Raw genomic sequence first — 21,072 nt, 5'->3', positions numbered from 1 at the left:
GACGGCTTGTTGCACACCCCCCACGGTCCTTCGCGTGCCCGCCAGGAGAGAGCTATACTCGGCTTTAGTGCTGCAACGATTAATCGATTAACTCGAGTATTCGATTGGAAAAAAAGATTCGAATTAAATTTTGCTGCTTCGAGGATTCGTTTAATTAACGTGGCGTTGTAATGGTTTGTTTTTGATTGGATACACTGCCCTCTAGTCTGCCTCATTTTACATGGCCAAATCCAGCTGCTCCCTGTTAAGACCAACATAAACTAGGTTTTTGTTTGAGCTAATGTTTTTTATTGCATTGATAATTTAGTTTAAAGGTATATTTAGCTAATTTTTGTGGGAATATGTGTCTGAACCATTTGTTATGAGCATTGTGTAAAAAAAAAAAAAAAAAAAAAAAATAATATTTTATAGCATTTTAGCTAGTGGACTTTTGCTTTTCTAGTCACTTCTGAGAGGCACTTGTTGGCTGTTGGTTCAATATTAGATGAAATGTCTGGTTTTCTCATGTATATTAATAATTGCTCCATACCTAAAAAAAAAAAAAAAAAGTTTTATCCGATTACTCGATAAATCGATAGGGTTTTCAGTCGAATACTCGATTACTAAAATATTCGATAGCTGCAGCCCTACTCGGCTTATTGCCCTCTTCGCTTGCCCGGTGTTCTGTCAAACTGTAAACAAATACAGTACTTTAAGTACAGTATGTTGAATGTATATATCCGTCTTGTGTCTTATCTTTCCATTCCAACAATAATTTGCAGAAAAATATGGCATATTTTATAGATGTTTAATTGCGATTAATTACGATTAATTAATTTTTAAGGTATGATTAACTCGATTAAAAATTTTAATCGTTTGACAGCCCTAAATATTTCATATTCCATTTAGCTCAAGACTGTTATTTGTCATAACCATACCATTTATTTAGCAATTGGGGAAAAATACTGAGATAACAAAAAAATATCCTGTAAAAATATTGGCGTAGAGTGATTGAAACAATGACATTTTGAGGCTCTCTTTGTCAAATTTTCCTCCCTTTTTTACCCTCCCCAGGACAAACTTTTGGTCCCTTATCTTGCGTAACCATCTTTGCAGAATTTGTGCGAAAGCGTTCGAATCGACTTCCGTCTTTATAATGCGAGGGGGAAGTGACATATGCTAAAAAAGTCAGTCAGCACATTCCTGCCACCCTCCTCAAACTTAATTAGTGCCGGTGAAAGCATACAGACCCCCTCATGATATAAAAGAGGTGTCATTCAACTAGTTGTCAGCTGACATATCATCACAAATGTTATAGAAAAAAAATTATAAAGGTTGAAAAGTTACATAGTGTTGATTTAAATGTTTTCCAAATGTTAGGTTTTTTTTACTTCTTAGTTTATGAGTTCTGAAACTTTAATAAGTTTCAAAATCTCAACTTCTTCAATGTGATGGAACATGAACTTATTTCCTGGCAATCCAAACACAACGACTTCGAATTTGGTTAATAAAAACAAAAATGTTAACCTGTCAAGTCCCAACAACAGCATGCATTCTATTTGTGCTTTCGATTTTGTGCTCTGAAGTCAAAAGATCGAATAGCGAATCCTATTTACCGTATGCAAACATTAACTATACCACCACTTTCCCTCTAACCATTACGTAATAACAACAGGTTTCATCTCATTTGATCACATTTTTAGCATTCTGGGGGAGGTAGCGCATGCATGCAGGAGCTGACTGCTGCAGCTAATAAGCATGAACTTATTACAAATCCCTTTGAAGCCAGAAATGGCGCAAAGACCGGCACAGAGCCTGGTTCCAGCCATGTAGAAAAACACGAAAAAGGCTGAGGCAGGGGGTGGATGGATGGATGGATGAAGAGAGAATGAAGAAATGAGGAAGACGAGATTAACCAAGGACATGTTCTCCACTCACCCTTTGCGCATCAACTCGAATACTATCAGAAAAAGAGAAAGGATAAGCTCATATGAATGCAAAAGACAAAATCGTTCATTAATTCATGCAAACATTAGACTGGCTTTGGCCACTCATGCAGTGGCCAACAGCAAATTAATTCCATTGAATTATCAAAATGTGCCACATTAAGCATGTGAGGAGTCTGACGTTTTATTCGTGACCTGGCTGATGAGGGTTAGTATGCAAGGGAAGCCAGAAACAATGATGAATTAGTTATTAGAACACAAGTGCATGATGGGAAAGCAGCAGAGAAAAAGATGAACATATGGTGTGCATACCCATGTGAAGGTTGTCCTCGGAAGGATCATCCAGCACCTGTTATTGAATGCAGAAGCGAATGACACAATGAGGCGACAAGTTTAACCCTTTACATAGCACTCATTTGCTCCCATTGACGGCGCCAGACGTCCAATCCATTTTGACTGGGAGGGGCGAATGAAATTTCGTTCATAATTTTTTTTTTTTTTGCGAACATTTTCCAACAACACAGTAACAAGTAATTTCCACATACAGTGGGGCAAATAAGTATTTAGTCAACCACTAATTGTGCAAGTTCTCCCACTTAAAAATATTACAGAGGCCTGTAATTGTCAACATGGGTAAACCTCAACCATGAGACACAGAATGCGAAAAAAAAAACAGAAATCACATTGTTTGATTTTTAAAGAATTTATTTGCAAATCATTGTGGAAAATAAGTATTTGGTCAATACCAAAAGTTCATCTCAACGTAACGGGTACACGCAGGTCCGTTGTGGAGCATGGAAACCTCCCTGCCGATTATTTCATGTAAGGACGCTAACGGCTGCGCCATTGTCCTGCGCAGGCGCAATGGAGACTGGCTAGGCCACTCCAGGACCTTGAAATGCTTCTTACGAAGCCACTCCTTTGTTGCCCTGGCTGTGTGTTTGGTATCATTATCATGCTGAAAGACCGAGCCACGTCTCATCTTCAATGCCCTTGCTGAGGGAAGGAGATTTTCACTCAAAATCTCTCGATACATGGCCCCATTCATTCTTTCCTTTACACAGATCAGTCGCCCTGGCCTCTTTGCAGAAAAACAGCCCCAAAGCATGATGTTTCCACCCCCTTGCTTCACAGTGTGTATGGTGTTCTTCGGATGCAATTCAGTATTCTTTCTCCTCCAAACACGAGAACCTGTGTTTCTACCAAAAAGTTCTATTTTGGTTTCATCTGACCATAACACATTCTCCCAGTCCTCTTCTGGATCATCCAAATGCTCTGAACCGCAGACAGGCCTGGACGTGTACTTTCTTCAGCAGGGGGACACGTCTGGCAGTGCAGGATTTGAGTCCCTGGCGGCGCATTGTGTTACTGATAGTAGCCTTTGTTACTGTGGTCCCAGCTCTCTGTAGGTCATTCACTCGGTCCCCCCGTGTGGTTCTGGGATTTTTGCTCACCGTTCTTGTTATCATTTTGACGCCACCGGGTGTGATCTTGCATGGAGCCCCAGATCGAGGGAGATTATCAGTGGGCTTTTATGTCTTCCATTTTCTAATAATTGCTCCCACAGTTGATTACTTTACATCAAGCGTTTTACCTATTGCAGATTCAGTCTTTCCAGCCTGGTGCAGGTCTACAATTTTGTCTCTGGTGTCCTTCGACAGCTCTTTGGTCTTGGCCATAGTGGAGTTTGGAGTGTGACTGACTGTGGTTGTGGACAGGTGTCTTTTATACCGATAATGAGTTAAAATAGGTGCTATTAATACAGGTAACGAGTGGAGCCTCATTAGAAGAAGTTAGACCTCTTTGACAGCCAGAAATCTTGCTTGTTTGTAGGTGACCAAATACTTATTTTCCACTCTAATTTGGAAATAAATTCTTTAAAAACCGAACAATGTGATTTTCTGTTTTTTTTTTTCCACATTCTATCTCTCATGGTTGAGGTTTACCCATGTTGACAATTACAGACCTCTCTAATCTTTTCAAGTAGGAGAACTTGCACAATTGGTGGTTGACTAAATAATTATTTGCCCCACTGTAGATAGAAAAACAAGTTGAAATAAAACACAAGTATTTTATGTGTATATGGATAAAAACGTACATGGAGCGTTTGTTCATTTTGCCCTCCTATTAAAAATGGATTGGACGTTTAGCGCCATCAAGGCATGTAAACCAGGGCTGCCACAATTAATTTATTCATAAAATATTTTGATAAATAAACCGTTTATAGAAATTGATGCTTCATAATAGGAACATATTTTTATTTCCCTTAAAAAAGACTGGAAACAGCAAAGAATCTTTTTTAAATATATGTTAAATGTTATAAGTTTCAATTTAAAAAACGAAAAATGTAAGTTTATTTATAAAACAGCCAACATTTGCTTAATTTTTATTTTTAGAATTAATTTTGTTAAAAAGGGAGAGGGCGAAAGTAAATATTCTCCGTTTTCAGGACAATGGAAATCTGAAATACATTTTCTTTAAGCTAAAAACATGAAGTTAATTCACATTATTTACACACAGAAACGAGGCTGTGGGTCAGACCTTGCCCCCAGGCTACCAGTGACACCCCTGATTCAAGTCCTTTTGACCCAGTATTGGCAAAATTCCTTATTTTTGATGTCTTAAAGACTGAAAAATGACAGATTGATTGGAAGAGCAATCAACCAAAACAAAATTAATCATTAATCTGATAATAAATAATCATCTAATTATGTGTAGGTAAAATGAAAGCATCCATCTTCCATGAACAGCGGGATTTTATCATCAAAGCCCAGCTAAACCAAAATTGCATTTTCTTTTTAAATCTTTAACACTAGAAAACCCAGCAGAGGCCGACTTGGCCTTTCCCAAGACAAACACTCCTAACATTCCCTAGCAATGGCCGATTTGGCCTCTCCTCAGTGACTCATGTGACAGTTTGTGTCAGTTCAAGTCAAGCTACATTTATTTAATTACATTTATTTATGAAGTTTGACACTTTTTACACATTTTTTTATTCACTTCTCCTATACTCCACACATAACGACAGAAAGAATGGCCCAAATGTGTACATTGTTTTGAAGAATAAGAAAAAGCGTTTTAGAACTGCAATTTGAGTGTAAAGCAGGAATTGTGTATAGTAAATATAGTAAATATAATAAATATAAATATAATAAATAGTTTAGAAGAACTGAATCAGGGGCATGGAGTATGGATTGTGGTCATTGTGTCTGAAGTTAAGGTATGTCTAGTGGTTGCATTTCCATATGAACGGCTGTTGTCTGTCTGACAACGACTTGCCAATTCAAAAGCACTTGGGTCATTTTTGCCACCTCTGGGTTTTCCGGGGGAGAGGCCATATCAGCCATTGTTTGAGACTAGCAGGAGTACCAAAATTCTCTGGGACTTCTAGTGTTAACCAGAAAATAAAATGATCAACTTACCTCCACAAGTTTAACAACGTTGACGTGATCGAGCTTTTTCAGGATGGCAATCTCCTGGTAGACTCTTTCCAACGGTCCCAAAAATTTGGGCTGTTCACCTTGGACAGCCTTGGGTCCTCTTGGCGGTGGACGACCTGAGGTAAAAGATGAGGGGAGCGGGCGCTATACAAATGTACAATGTGTGCTTTAATGTAAAAGTATATAAAGATTTATATAGGACTTTACTTACGAGGAAAACCACACTGCTTCATTAGCTTTTTCTTTGACACTAATTTCATGGCCTGGAAAGCAAAAAGTCATTTTGGACAGATCAGATTTGAAAACATTCATTATATTTACGTAGTGTAGTGTTAAATCCTAACCTCAATGCCTGCCATTGACGAGGATAGACCTCCATTTAATTCAAACTGGCGCTTGACATCCAATCCATTTTGACTGAGAGAGGCAAATGAATGAACTCTGAAAAATGGATTGGACAGCTAGTGCCGTCAATGCCAGCCACTGAGGTAATGTCTTTCCTTAATGCTTTACTTTTACATCATGGCGATGAAAATACAGGTAAAAACTAGCCTTCTGGCTAATTCTGGCTTTTAATTATTTGTTAGCTCTGGATTACCCACCTTTAAAGCGCTTTTAAGAAAATTGATGTACAGCTTCATGTGTCGGCTAAATGAGTCTGGAAATAATATTATAATGAATTTAACAGACCCTACAATGAGCTTTAGATTTAGTTCGAGCCTGTGGCGCCATCGGCACAAAAGCCTGTTTGTTGTGCACTGATAGCCAGTGCTTCTTTGTTGTTCTGTTTTGTTTTCTTTTTTTCTTTCAAGTAAGTCATTTTATTATTATGTCTCCATAGGTACGGTATTCTTTTTTTCTCTTTGTTGGTGTGTGTGTGCTATGCACCCACTGTGAGATTCCGGAATAAAGATCATATATATTTTCTAAACAGGTGTCATCATCATGTGTTTTATTAAATTGCATTGTCGCCTTTTAAATAAATCAAACTAAAATAAAAATAAAAGCTTCTGCTCACAGACAAACCGCGAAATCAAATGTATTTGCACTACTGTTGTCACAATATTCAATTATTCAATTAATTTTCAGCTCGATTCCATTACTCCAAAAAAAATATGAGAAAGTCAATATAGTTTTCGATTAACACATTTGTTTTTTAATTAACATGGAAAATGCAAAAACATTCTTCATTACACGTAAGAGTAGCGCAAAATCAAATTGCGCCTAATCCAATATATTTCTAGTGACCCGCAGTGGTGAAAAAACCAAATGAAATACAGCATCAATCAACACAATAAAATATCTTATGTCTATAAAACATTTCAGCGCAATATGTTTGACAGTCCTAATTTGCATTTTGCATTGCAAGTTGTGTGAAAGCAACATTTGGTAACTTTTCAGTTTTGGTAAATTTTAGTGACACCGGTGGACAAAAGCGGTAGTGTTTTGCTTTAAGGACTGAGTTTCCCATGAGGACCAGCGCATAGTGTCGTACACTACGTATGTTAGCACATCCACCTCACAGTTCTGAGATCAAGGGTTCAATCAATGGAAAATGAATGAATGAATGAATCCAGTTGTGGCTAAACAATAGCATAAGACAGTTAGCAACCGGGTGGCTAAAGCCCCTCCACCCCACTCAAACTCGTCAAATGTGCCAAATGCATTTTTGAATCCATAAAATATCATATTTAAGTGTACTGTATCCCAATAAGATTAACAGCAATTAATCTCACGTGATTATCACAATGTAAATAAGGAATCATAGCACAGCCCTAATAAAAACAATTCGGCAGTGGCCAAACCAAATTTGAAAGATTTAAGCACATTGAATAAACTATAATAATGATAATGAAATAAATTGACAATTGGTATGACTGTGCGTTTTTGTTGCTTTTTTTTTTTGCCCCACACTGTGCTAGCATTGTTCATTTTGTTTTTTGCCTGACGTTAACTGAGATCAAATATCTCTATTGATTGACAGAAAATGGAAGGATGACTAAATGTATTACATAATGTTCGATACAGAATGTCATTGGTGGCAAACGTCCTTGAATGTGCACAATTAGGGATCTCAAGTACGCCGCAAAAATTTGCACACCATCTTGGAGGGTTACCAATATAAATGTTTGGCAGCATGCATTAGAGCTTAATGATGAAATAAACTTCAAACAACTCTGTTGTGTGCGTTTTGAGTGGATTTTTGTTTGTTGTCATAAAATTGGTCAAAATACTAAATTTTCTGTAAACTCTTTATCAATAATAAAAAAATTACTTGATTATTGATACTACATAAATTTAAAAAAAAAAAAAAAAAAAAATCCAAACCTACCGTATTTTACGCACTATAAGGCGCACCTTCAATGAACGGCCTATTTAAGAATGTTCATATCTATAGGGCGCACCACATTATAAGGCGCAGTTGTAGTAGTAGTGGTAAGTGTTGCGTTATGCATTCACTAGATGGAGGTGCGCTAATAATTAACATAATAATAATTAACAAATCTTGATCCATATTTAAGGCGCATTGGATTATAGGGTGCACTGTCAGCTTTGGAGAAAATAGAAGCCTTTTAGGTGCGCCTTATTGTGCGGAAAATACGGTACAGTGTTTGTTATTAACTCTTTCAGTGCCATTGGACGGTGATAGACATCCAATCGTGCGGCTCTTAAAACCAAATTAAAACTCTTGAATTGAATCATCACCAATAGGCGCCCGATCCATTTGAACTGGGAGGGTGTCAGCGAATGAAGATTCGTTCATTTGTTCATTGACAACTGTCCCACTTCGAATGGATAGAACGTCAATAGTAGGGATGCAACGATACAGTTAAGTCACTGTTCGGTATGATTTTCGATACAAGGGACACAATTTTCGATTTGATTCAGTACATTTAATGCTCTGAAACAAAAATACAAGTGTTTTTTGTTGTTGTTTTTTTATTTTGCTAACAAGCAAAAATAACAATGCCATCAAATAAACATGCATTCAGAATATTTATGTGCTTACTTCTTACTGAGCTGAAGAAATTTTGTATAAAAGTGCAGAGAACAATCTTTACTGTTTGTAAAGTGAGCGAGACACACTGTTGATTGCTCTTACTCTCTTAGCAGGTATGTTTACCACATCAGAAAAACATCCTATTTGTGGTCCGAGACCATCTGTGTTACGTACTGAATTAACAATATTTGCAGCATTATCTATAGTCACTGGTATTTCTTGATTTGGCCTGCGTAACTTCCATTAAGCGATTTTTAATTCATCGATGTATTATAAAGACTACGCGTCTCATGATCACTATGGGCTCACGCAGCCAATGGCATGGGACTTGGGGGGGATTTAACGTCGGGCATTAAAAAAAGTTAACAAACGTTTCAGACATTTCCTCCCGAGAAATGATCCTCGTACGCCACAGTTCCCACCTTTAAGGCAGTTTGGGGGAGGAGTGGAGGAGGGGGGCTTCTCGCGGCAGAGTCTGTTTTTTCAAGGCAAAGCTGCGCCGAACATTTTAGCGCGTGAGACACAATAATAAATTCGAAAAATACTTTGTGGGAGCTTGTCATTTGGATCGAATGTTTTTGCGTATTGAATCGAAGAGGGCGTATCAAAAGGTTCAATATAAAACCGTGTATTGCATCCTTAGTCAATAGCGGCCAATGATTTAACAAGGAAAATGCAAAAGTAGCGTCCATTACTATCAAGAATAGTACAAAATCAAATTTACCCCAAAACAACAAATTTCTGATGACCTGTGGTAGTGTAAAAACAAATAACTAAGTATTGATATTTTGCAATCAAATATTGTACCCACACACAACATTTAGAATCAATAATTCGATTTTTTCCAATACTTTTGACAAACCTTAGTTGTCATAACCACTGAATTAGTGCCAGTGATGTGCTCTCTGTAATTCTGTATGCGTGTCTTCATCTACACACCATTAAAACATGAAATGCGTGGCACAAGCTGCAGAGAGAAAGGCTTGCATGAAACGAAACTCAAATTACCAGGAAAGAGAATCAACCATCTACATCTGTCATTACACATCTGCTCTGCTGTTGATTCCTGTCACTGTTATTTAGGATTATGTTCAAATGTCACCGGAGACAAGCTGCAATAACCCACAATCTGTCACAGGAGGCTGAGGTTTTTGTCAACTCGACAATCAGTGTGTCACAAGACAATGCTTCTAAACATAAGTATGTCAATGCATAAAATAAATAAGTAAATAAATAAATAGTGAATCTTAATGAACCTGGATGCTTCTGTAAACATCTTAGACTCTATATGTCCTTGGACGATGTAATTCTCTAACATTTTGTTGGAAACTATGATTTTTTTTTCTGAATTCAACCAGCAAGTTTATGTATGTAAGACAAAATATTGAGACATAATTTGTTGTCAAACTTATTTTGTGCTGCACAACTGAGTTGCAAAATAGAAGAATTGATTTTCTCCCTTAGTTTAAAACCACTGTACTAACAACTAGGGATGTCCCGATCCAGGTTTTTGCACTTCCGATCCGATACCGATATTGTTTTGCACTTCCGATCCGATACCGATACTGGCCGATACAGATACCGGCCTACCTGAGCATGTATTAAAGTTTAAAGTTATTTAGACTCCTTACTTAATTGTCAGACTCATGTTGATAAAGGTTTTAGTACTCTTGATAACAACTAGCCAGCTGAATTAGGTGAGTTTGAATAACACACAACAGTTGGTAACAAGAAACTGACCAGTTTATTCAGTGACAAACACAAAACATGATAAATAACAAACAGAAATGGCATAGTCAGTCAGTAAAACGTGCAAATAAAGTTGTAAACTGTCTTAAAAAAGCAAAACACACAAACACCTCAGTGAAAAATCCCACAAACCCCCCAAGCTATTAGATGCTTTTAATGTTTCGTGCATTAGTTACAAAAATTGTATAAAAAGCCTCTCAGGTTTAAATAAACGACTAAACGACTTCAATGTTGCTAACGCAGTCGAGTCTGTCGTGTAGCATCTAGTTCTATATAAAGTGGGGAGAACAAGTATTTGATACACTGCCAATGGGAAAACCTATTGGCAGTGTATCAAATACTCGTTCTCCCCACTGTACATATGATATCTCCAGTAAAACGACGTTGACGTAGTTTGTAGCGGCTGTCAGCAGCAGTCAGGTATCCTTGTGTTTTTTATTATCCAGCAGCATGAGTTGAGCTAAAGCCGTGAGTTGAGCATTGGCATTACCCGGGTCTATGACAGGCATTATGTTTACCTTCGGGACGCAATGCGGTCAGTTTCTCATTGCGTCCCGAAGACCGCGCTGTGTATTAGTTCCGCTTTACTTGACATATTTCAATAATCGGACTTTGGATGTTTGTAAATCGTTCTCAAATCTTCCACGGCCGAATCGCTCAAGGATGTAATGACAGCCTTTACTCAGTCTTTACTCACGTGAGATAATGGCTCGTCATCCAGAATGAATTCTTCGGCAATGACTCTTGTTATTCCCTGGGCTTTGGGACTGTCGAGTGCCAGTTTGTCACGCATAGCAAAACTTTCTGCCAGTGTTAATTGGGTAGGACCTTTCTTTTTGTCTTCGGTTTTCTTACATTTCTTACATTCTTATATTGTTTGTGGTGGTATTTCACGAAATGCTTGATTAGGTTGGTTGTATTAAAACTTCTTACAGCTTTACAGCCACGCTTGACTTTATTGTGTCGTATGTTGCACTCTGCCTCTTCGTCTTTGTCGTCCTTCAAGGTGAAATGATACCACACAGCTGACATTTTTACCGATGAAGTCTCTCGGTAAATTGGGAGACGGTAATGTAAATGTAGTGTGTTGAAGGTGTGCCGTAAAATGCGGACCGGATTTTAGGGAAACCGAAGCAAAAACTGTAATGGATTATGTAAATCGGTGCGCTGGAAAACCCGGACCAGACTTTCGAAAAAGCTGGATCTGAAGTCTGGATCGGAATTTTTCCGTGTTGGCCGATCCGATACCGATGCACATTTTTTTGCCCATATCGGAGTCCGATCGGATCCAAATAACGGATCGGGACATCTCTACTAACAACCCTTTTGTATAGTGTAAAATGTTGGGAAGCTTTGTTCGAAGAGGGGTTGGGGGGGGGTCATATTTGGAGTTGCTTTTCTTCCTCAATAAATTTCAGATCTTCAAAATCAGGTGACTCGATCTCACACGCAAAAAAAATGATCAGGAATCCCTGTTTCATTTAATTGCATGCTAAAGTTATAATTTTCTTCAGTGAACTAGACTCAACTATAACAATAAATTCACTTTTTAAATGAAACACTTTAAAAAAAAATTTTTTTTTTTAAATGGCTGTTGATGCCAAGCACTGAGAAACAAGCCTCCGACCCAAATGAAATTATTTCATATCTCACATCTGCTTGATGCACAACAAGCGTTCATCCACTGGAAGTGGCACTTGTTTACGAGGAAACGAGAAAAAAAAATCAAAGAGGCAGAAAGCCATTGAGGTGGAAGACTTGGAAAAAAAAATCAATGGCACAGGGGGAATTTGTAGAGCGCCTTCTGTCAAAACAATAGAAGCAGAGGACTCTGAATTATGTGGCAAAGAGTCTTCATTGGAAAGAACGTGGGAAAAAAAAAACCTTGCCAACTTACATAATGTTTGTCATCATCCTCATTGTATGCCAGTTTGACCACACCATAAGATCCCTGTAAAAGAAAGAAAAGGCTTCAAATGTGAATGTGAATTCAGGTTTTAATCGTACAATTTGTTGTTCATTATTAAAAAAAAAAAAAACACACAAAAGTATCTATTCAAGACGGCTACACCACATCCATTCGAAAAATTTTTAACCTGAACTTCCCACACACAGAGTCTGCTCCTAGCATTTTTGCCACAGTGCTGCTTAAAAAGTAAACCAGCTCAAAGATCCTAGAATAAAAAAATCTGCTATAAACATTATATATATGTAAAATACTGTACTATAGTCATTCCTGCCTAACGGCCTCCTAGAAAACACCCAGAGAGCGCTATGGATTTTGCTTGTAAAAATACAAAATGTCTTTTTTGGGTGAATATATAGAGCTTTTATTGAACTCATTGCCTGTCATTGACGGCCCAAGACGTCCAATCCATTTGGACTGGGTTAGAATGGGAATGTTCCATCGCCCCCTCCTTGTACACCAAATGTTAATATTGTGACCCAGTATGTGATGTCATATATATCCTATTTATTTTTGGAAAAACAATAACCACAACAAAAAACCCAAATTAATTATTTTTTGAATCATCAGCAAAAAACTAATTAATTCATGAAATCGATTTATAACAGCGGCATAGTTGTCAGTGTTATGTTCTTAATTTGAAAAACGTTATAAAAGCAAAAATGCTGCGGTTTCACAGTATCATGGTATTGCAATTATAGCTTTAAAATGTGTTATTTTGAGATGTATGGGTTAAAAACAAAACTTTTTTTCCATTGAACAAGATATTTTTTCCCCATAACATACAGTGGTATGAAAAAGTATCTTACCCTTTTGGAATTTTTCACACTTCTGCATAAAATCACCATCAAATGTGATCTGATCTTTGTCAAAATCACACAGATGAAAATACATTGTCTACTTTAACTAAAACCACCCAAACATTTATAGATTTCCATATTTTAATGAGGATAGCATCCAAACTATGACAGAAGGGGGGAAAATAAGTTAGTAAACCCCCTGCCTAAGGAGATTTAAAGAGAATTGAAACCAAGTTTTACCAAACATTTTAAGTCAGATGCGTGCCCAATAACTGATGAGTGGTTTAAAGCTGCCCTGCCCACTATAAATCACACACCTGGTAAGAAATGTCTTGATAAGAAGCATTGTCTGATGTGCATCATGGCTCGGTCAAAAGAGCTGTCTGAACACCTGCGATCAAGGATTTTTGATTTGTATAACGCTGGGAAAGGATACAAAACCATCTCTAAATGTCTGGATGTTCATCAATCGACAGTCAGAAAAGTTGTCTACAAATTGAGAGAGTTTGGAAGTGTTGCTTCTCTCCCACCAGAGCCGCCCACCAAAGATGACGCCAAGAATTCAACGCAGAATACTCAGAGAGGTAAAAAAGAACCCTAGAGTGTCTGCTACACATCAACTATATGTAAAACTATGGCCAAGTAAGGTGTTCATGGGCAGACTCCACGGAGGAAGTCACTACTGTCTAAAAAAAACAAAAAAACATTGTTGCTCGTTTAATGTTCGCAAAAACTCACTTGGACACTCCAAAGAAGCCCTTTTACAACATATTTTGTGGACTGATGAAACCAAAGTTGAATTGTTTGGGAGTAACACACAACGTCAAGTGTGGAGGAAAAATGGAACAGCTCACCAACATCAACACCTCATCCCCACTGTGAAGCATGGTGGAGGGAGCATCATAATTTGGGGCTGTTTAGCTGCCTAATGGCCTGTACAATTTGCAATCATTAATGGAAGTTCAAAAGTTAATTAGGATGTTTTGCAGGAAGACCTGGGGCCGTCTGTCAGACAGTTTAAGCTAAAAAGAGAATGGATGGTACAACAAGGCAACGATCCAATACACAGGAGTAAATCAACTTCTGAATGGTTTCAGAAGAACAAAATATTTGTTCTCAAAGTCCAGACTTGAACCCCATTGAGATGCTGTGGCATGATCTAAAGACAGCGATTCATGCTAGACATCCCAAGAATTTTTGCAGTTTTGTGAGAAAAATGGGCCAAGATTAGTCTTGATCGATGTGCCAGACTGATCTGCAGCTACAAGAATACCTGGTTGAAGTTGTTGCTGCCAAAAGGGGGGCCACAAAGAGATGGTTCACTTACTTATTTTCCCCCTTCTGTCATTTTTTTGCATGCTATCGTCATTAAAATATGAAAACCTATAAATATTTGGTTGATTTTGGTTAAAGCAAACAGTTTTTGCAACTACAGTGGTACCTCTACATACGATCACTTCGACACACGATCTTTTCGACATCCGACGTAAAATTTGAGCCGCCATTTGTTTCTACATCCGACGAGTTGCTCGAAATACGACGACATGACAGCACTGCAAACGAACCCACGGTGGATTTTCTTATGTGAGAAATCAACACAGTTTTCAAAATAAGTTGATACAGTTGGAGAAACAAGGAAAAAAGTGATGCTTACCTTTGAAATGAAGATGCAAGTTATAGAAAAATATGAGCTTGGGGTGCGCGTCCCTGAACTGGCTCAACAATACAGCTCCATGGTCCTCTTATGACCACCGTTTGCCACTATTTATAAGTTAAGGTGACAATTATTATTGTGGTAACATTGCCAAGGAAATCGCCAGCTTTGTCACGTTTTTATCATTTATTTAAGAACTTATCCAACACAAAACGCTCATTGTCTTAAGCAGTTGACTGCTCTCAGGAAAACGAAAGTATTATCTCTACCGCACCGACCTATCTCACTGGAGACGTCACCTTCGCGGTGCGTTCAGGGACAGGAAAAAGTGTCCGCCATATTAGAATCCGATTCGTTACATTATTTTCAGGAAGAATTATTAATTCTTCTTCTTCTTCTTATATTATTCTGAATTATTTATTTATAACTTATTTGTTTTTCTATGTTTAATTGTCATTTGTAACAGTGCCAGCAGTATTTATTAAGAATTTAGTGTATGTTTTTAGGCTTTGGAACGAATTAATGGAATTATAATGTATTCCTATGGGAAAATCCTGCTCGACATACGACCATTTCGACTTACAAACAAGGTCCTGGAACGAATTAAATTCGTATGTAGAGGTACCACTGTATGTGATTTTGAAGATCAGATCCCATTTGATGGTGATTTTATGCAGAAATGTGAGAAATTCCAAAAGGTTCAGATACTTTTTCATACCACTGTAGTTCTTGGGTAAGTTGTAAGGTGCACATAAAAGCAGAGGCTAAATATCCTGAGGCTAAGTAATGTTCACGAAGCTGATAAAGACCACTCACCCACACATATACATAATACTTGTATACATAGATCTGTACATGTAGAACAGGGGTCCCCAAACTACGGCCCGCGGGCCGGATACGGCCCGCAGCCACATTTGGTCCGGCCCCCTGAACAAAAAAAAAAAATTGTAAAAAAAAAAAAAAAAAAAAAAAAAAAAAAATTTTTTTTTTTTTTTTTTTTTTTTTTTTCAATAGAGCTATTCATGTCCTGGCTTTTTTCTGTGAAGAACTGAGCAATGGTTATTTGGTTATTATCTATTTAATTAATACAGTATTATTATATTATATTATATTACATGATATTAAATTATATTATATTATATTATATTCAGGGGTGCACATAAATGGTCCGCACATGCGTACTGGACGTAGACAAACGCGCTGGCCCTCAACGGCTTCCATACGCTTTTGCGTACCGATGGCTGACCACTCTATTTGCGGCGGACACGAGAAAATAACTTCTCAAAATGTCGATGAGGCAGGCCACACTGAGTAATTACTTCCGTGTTCCCCCACCCCCGTCAAAAGACAGACAGACGACAGAGACGTCACCGGAGCTACCGAAAAAAAGGACATTTGCTGAAAAGTGGCTACAGGAGGTACCATGGCTAGAAGCGAATGATGCTCGCACGGAAATGCGGTACAAAATGTGCCGTGAGAATCCCAATGTCGCCGATTAGAGCAACGCATTTTATGTAGGGTCAAAGAATTTCAGCCATCCAAACTTTGAAAAGCACGAAAAAAAACAGAGAGCATGTGGCAATTAAGCAAACTATCGATGTCAAACAGGACCCCACTCGCCCTATGGACATGTGGCGGAATAAAGGTAATGAACAGCGACATGCACTGACAAACGTGTTTTTGCTCGCATTTTACAAAGCTAAACATGCACGTTCAATGAGGTCTTATGAGGAGGACATCCCACTTTTAAAAAGGCTTGGAGTTAATGTGGGAGCCGCATAATGCCCTTTATTTTGAATTGGTGCTTTTATGTTTATTTCTTTACATTTCACTTCAAAGTAATGGCAATTTTGTTGTGCCAGTTGATGTTAATCAAGCATTAACTGTTAATATAATTAATCAAAGTTAATTGGCTCTAAGTAAAGCTTGTCATAAATTTATCGCATCAGGTGTGTCGGCTCTCAAGCTCAATGAGGACCAAGTCACATCTCCAGGTCCTCCTCTGAGAACCTGGGCAAAAAAATTATGTGCACCCCTGATTATATTATATTATATTATATTATATTATATTAAGGGCTGTCAAAGTTATCGCGTTAACGGGCGGTAATTAATTTTTTTCATTAATCACGTTAAAATATTTGACGCAATTAACGCATATGCCCCGCTCAAACAGATTAAAATGACAGCAGTGTCATGTCCACTTGTTACTTGTGTTTTTTGTCTCCCTCTGCTGGCGCTTGGGTGCGACTGATTTTATGCACCATGAGCATTGTGTAATTCTTGACATCAACAATGGTGAGCTACTAGTTAATTTTTTTGATTGAAAATTTTACCAATTTTATTAAAACGAAAACATTAAGAGGGGTTTTAACATAACATTTCTATAATTTGTACTAAAATCTATCTTTTAAGAACTACAAGTCTTTCTATCCAGGGATTGCTTTGACAGAATATTAATGTTAATGCCATCTTGTTGATTTATTGTTATAATAAACAAATACAGTACTTATGTACAGTATGTTGAATGTATATATCCGTCTTTGTCTTATCTTTCCATTCCAACAATAATTTACAGAAAAATAAGGCATATTTTAGAGATGTTTGAATTGCGATTAATTACGATTAATTTTTAAGCTGTGATTAACTCGCTTAAAAATTTTAATCGTTTGACAGCCCTAATTATATTATATTATATTATACTATATTATATTATATCATTTTTATTTTATTTACTTTGGTTCCGTGAAGAATCCAGAAAGGGTTATTTGATTGTGGCTTTCTGAAAAACGATACATTTTTACATTTAGGCACTCCTGCAATCGTCACACTTTTTCTGTTACAAACTGACCCCGGCCCCTCATCAGAGAAGAGAAGGGTTATGTGGCCCTCACAGGAAAAAGTTTGGGGACCCCTGATGTAGAATAAATATGTACAGTACAGGGTTAGTTTGGACACACTTATTTCAATGCAACACAAATGAAGGTCTTAACCCCATTGATAAAGCAATAAATTACACTAATCAACCCTGAAAAGGCATACCTGTGAAGTCAAAAACCATTTTAGGTGACTACCTCTTGAAGATCATCAAGAGAATGGCACTTTGAAGATACTAGAATAATATACATATTTTTAGTTATTTCGCCTTTTTTTGATAAGTACATAATTCCACATGTGTTCATTCATAGTTTTATTACCTTCAGTAAGAATTTACAATGTAAATAGTCATGAAAATAAAGAAAACGCATGAATGAGAAGGTGTATTCAAACTTTTGGCCTGTACTGTATATAAATTGTAAAATATGCTTTCTTTTGCTATATATTCAAAACCATAACTTTAACATGATTTTTTTGTATCCAACTCATTCATGAAATCAATTTATAAAACAATAATGAATAATTTGGACACCTAGTCTTTTAGGGATTAAGTTTTTGTTTTTTAGACGTGACCAAAAATTGTCATTTGCCCTATTAAAGGGTTAACTATAATTGCACATCGACAGGATGAATATTTTTTTTGTAATGGTGTAATTGTATATATATTAGAGCTAAAACGAATACTTGAGTAACTCGGGTTTAAAAATTGATCCGAGTAATTTTATTCGCCTCGATAGAATTTTCAGTCGAATACTCGATTACTAAAATACTCGATAGCTGCAGCCCTATTATATATAGTACACGTGTTGTATAAACCACACTCACGAAAAACTAAAAATAAACAAAGCATAAACAAGATTACAAATCTCACCTTTCCAATTTCACTCTTCAATTTATACTGGTTCAACTGGATACAATCCTGAGAGAAGGAATATAATCATCAGTGACCACTCATTGCCAAAGTAAAAGAAAAAAAGAAAAACAATGCGCAGCAGCACGTTGCTGTGCATGTCGAAAGTTGATTTCTGATACAGTCAATGTTTTCTGTCTACAAGTCCATTAGGGTGGCACTGCTTGGAAAGGCTGCTTTGCAGTTCCATAGCAACCACCGCCATTACCGATCAGTGTCAGCCAGCCAATAGAGAGCAAACCACAGCACGGTCAGACGCTTTGGGGACACATGTACACTGGCACGCACACACCAGATTTAAAGAGTGCTCAAATAGTAGGATCAGAAGATGGATAAAAAGCATCTCCTTATGAGAGTTGGTAGTTGGCGGCAGCTTGAGCCCAAGCGGCGCCCGAGGCTTGCTTTCCAGGCTCAGAACATTTTGTCGATGGTGCAAAACAGACGAGAATAGCAGGACAAAAAAATACAGTAGCAGCTCATGTTGCAAGGCCACCAGGCGAAGTGTTTAAAAAAAAAAGAAAAAAAACATGAAGGTTATATAATGCGTTGCTTACAGGGCCACACATAAAAACCCAGCTGGGGGTGGGATTTTGTGTTGGAGTTTGCTGACAGGTGTAACAGGAAGTAAAGCGAGTGTGGGTGGGAAGGAATTAGAACAAGGGTTTTAGTCTGGTGGAGTTGATTAACCCTTTATAGTCATTTAACTCATTGGCTGCCATTGAAGGCTCTTGACATTGGGCCTGAACGATATTGGAAAAAATTAACATTACGATATACTGGTCCTTCTCAAAAAAAAAAAATTAGAATATTGGGATAAAGTTCATAATTTTTTGTAATGTACTGATAAACATTAGACATTCATATATTTTAGATTTATTACACACAACTGAAGTAGTTCAAGCCTTTCATTGTTTTAATATTGATGATTTTGGCAAAAAAGTCAAGAAAAAACAAAAATCCGTATCTCAAAAAATAAGCATATCATGAAAAGGTACTCTAAAGAAGCTACTAACCTAATCATCTGAATCAACGAATTAACTCAAAACCCCTGCGAAAGATTCCTGAGGCTTTTAAAAACTCCCAGCCTGGTTCATTACTCAAAACCGCAATCATGGGCAAGACTGCAGACCCGACTGCTGTCCAGAAGGCCATCATTGACACCCTCAAGCAAGAGGCTAAGACACAGAACGAAATGTCTGAGCGAATAGGCTGTTTCCAGAGTGCTGTATCAAGGCACCTCAGGGGGAAGTCTGTGGGAAGGTAAAAGTGTGGCAGGAAACGCTGCACAACCAGAAGAGGTGACCGCACCCTGAGAAAGATTGTGGAGAAGGGCCGATTCCAGACTTTGGGGGACCTGCAGAAATAGTGGACTGAGTCTGGAGTAGAAACATCCAGAGCCACCGTGCACAGCCGTGTGCTGGTAATGTGCTACAGGTGCTGCATTCCCCAGGTCACGCCACTTTTGAACCTGAAACAGTAGCAGAAGCGCCTGACCTGGGCTACAGAGAAGCAGCACTGGACTGTTGCTCAGTGGTCCAAAGTACTTTTTTCAGATGAAAGCAAATTTTTGCATGCCATTTGGAAATCAAGGTGCCAGAGTTTGGAGGAAGACTAGGGAGAAGGAAATGCCAAAATGCCTGAAGTCCATTGTCAAGTACCCACAGTCAGTGATGGTCTGGGGTGCCATGTCAGCTGCTGGTGTTGGTCTACTGTGTTTTATCAAGGGCAGGGTCAATGCAGCTAGCTATCAGGAGATTTTCGAGCACTTCATGCTTCCATCTGCTGAAAAGCTTTATGGAGATGAAGATTTCATTTTTCAGCACGACCTGGCACCTGCTCACAGTGCCAAAACATCTGGTAAATGGTTTACTGACCATGGCATTACTGTGCTCAATTGGCCAGCCAACTCTCCTGACCTGAACCCCATAGAGAATCTGTGGGATATTGTGAAGAGGAAGTTGAGAGACACCAGACCCAACACTGTGGATTAGCTTAAGGCCGCTATCGAAGCATCCTGGGCCTCCATAACACCTCAGCAGTGCCACAGGCTGATTGCCTCCGTGCCACGCCGCATTGAAGCAGTCATTTCTGCAAAAGGATTCCCGATCAAGTATTGAGTGCATAGCTGATATAATTAATTGAAGGTTGACTTTTTTTGTATTAAAAAATCTTTTTTTGTATTGGTCGGATGAAATATGCTAGTTTTTTGAGATAGGGATTTTTGTTTTTTCTTGACTTTTTTGCCAAAATCATTAATATTAAAACAATAAAAGGCTTGAACTACTTCAGTTGTGTATAATGAATCTAAAATATATGAAAGTGTAATGTTTATCAGTAATTACAGAAAATAATTAACTTTATCACAATATGCTAATTTTTTTAGAAGGACTAGTATTTTGCCAAGGCTCCACACTTACTTTTTGCAGTGGTTGCACCTAACTTTTTCTTAAGGTGCACCAGCACAAAACTTTGAGGCTCACGCTGCAGAGAACAGCCTCTCATTTACACAATGAATGAGTTGGCAGTGGGCTGCAAGTTTAACGATGATTACACATTTGTGCCTTTGATCGTAGAGCTACCGAGGTTTCTCAGGCCAGATCAAAGCTACAAACCTGTCAGTCACCGTTAATGTTACGTAACAAACGCCAGCTGCACTGGTGACCAAGAATAACAGTTTGGTCGCACTGCTTAGCATGAGGGAGGGTGAGAGGCTGTGGTGCTGTAAAAGCATGAAGCATAAAAATATGAATATA

General features: G+C 37.9%; 1 protein-coding gene across 4 annotated transcripts in view; it reads right to left on the bottom strand.

Annotated features, from left to right (window-relative positions):
• camkk1a (calcium/calmodulin-dependent protein kinase kinase 1, alpha a) overlaps positions 1-21,072 on the bottom strand; it is a 94,044-nt gene that overhangs the window by 35,390 nt on the left and 37,582 nt on the right. For all 4 annotated transcript variants that reach the window (XM_057821589.1, XM_057821588.1, XM_057821591.1 and 1 more), the window contains exons 3-8: positions 18,281-18,328; positions 12,013-12,066; positions 5,577-5,628; positions 5,348-5,481; positions 2,238-2,274; positions 1,918-1,939 (exon numbers count right to left, since the gene is read on the bottom strand). In XM_057821589.1, the coding sequence (XP_057677572.1) occupies positions 1,918-1,939; positions 2,238-2,274; positions 5,348-5,481; positions 5,577-5,628; positions 12,013-12,066; positions 18,281-18,328 (347 nt within the window). The remainder of the gene's footprint in view (positions 1-1,917; positions 1,940-2,237; positions 2,275-5,347; positions 5,482-5,576; positions 5,629-12,012; positions 12,067-18,280; positions 18,329-21,072) is intronic.

This window comes from Corythoichthys intestinalis, chromosome 18 (assembly GCF_030265065.1).
Source record: "Corythoichthys intestinalis isolate RoL2023-P3 chromosome 18, ASM3026506v1, whole genome shotgun sequence".
NCBI lineage: Eukaryota > Metazoa > Chordata > Actinopteri > Syngnathiformes > Syngnathidae > Corythoichthys > Corythoichthys intestinalis.
The sequence above is the reverse complement of the archived record's forward strand: the minus strand, read 5'-3'. Positions and strand labels throughout refer to the sequence as shown.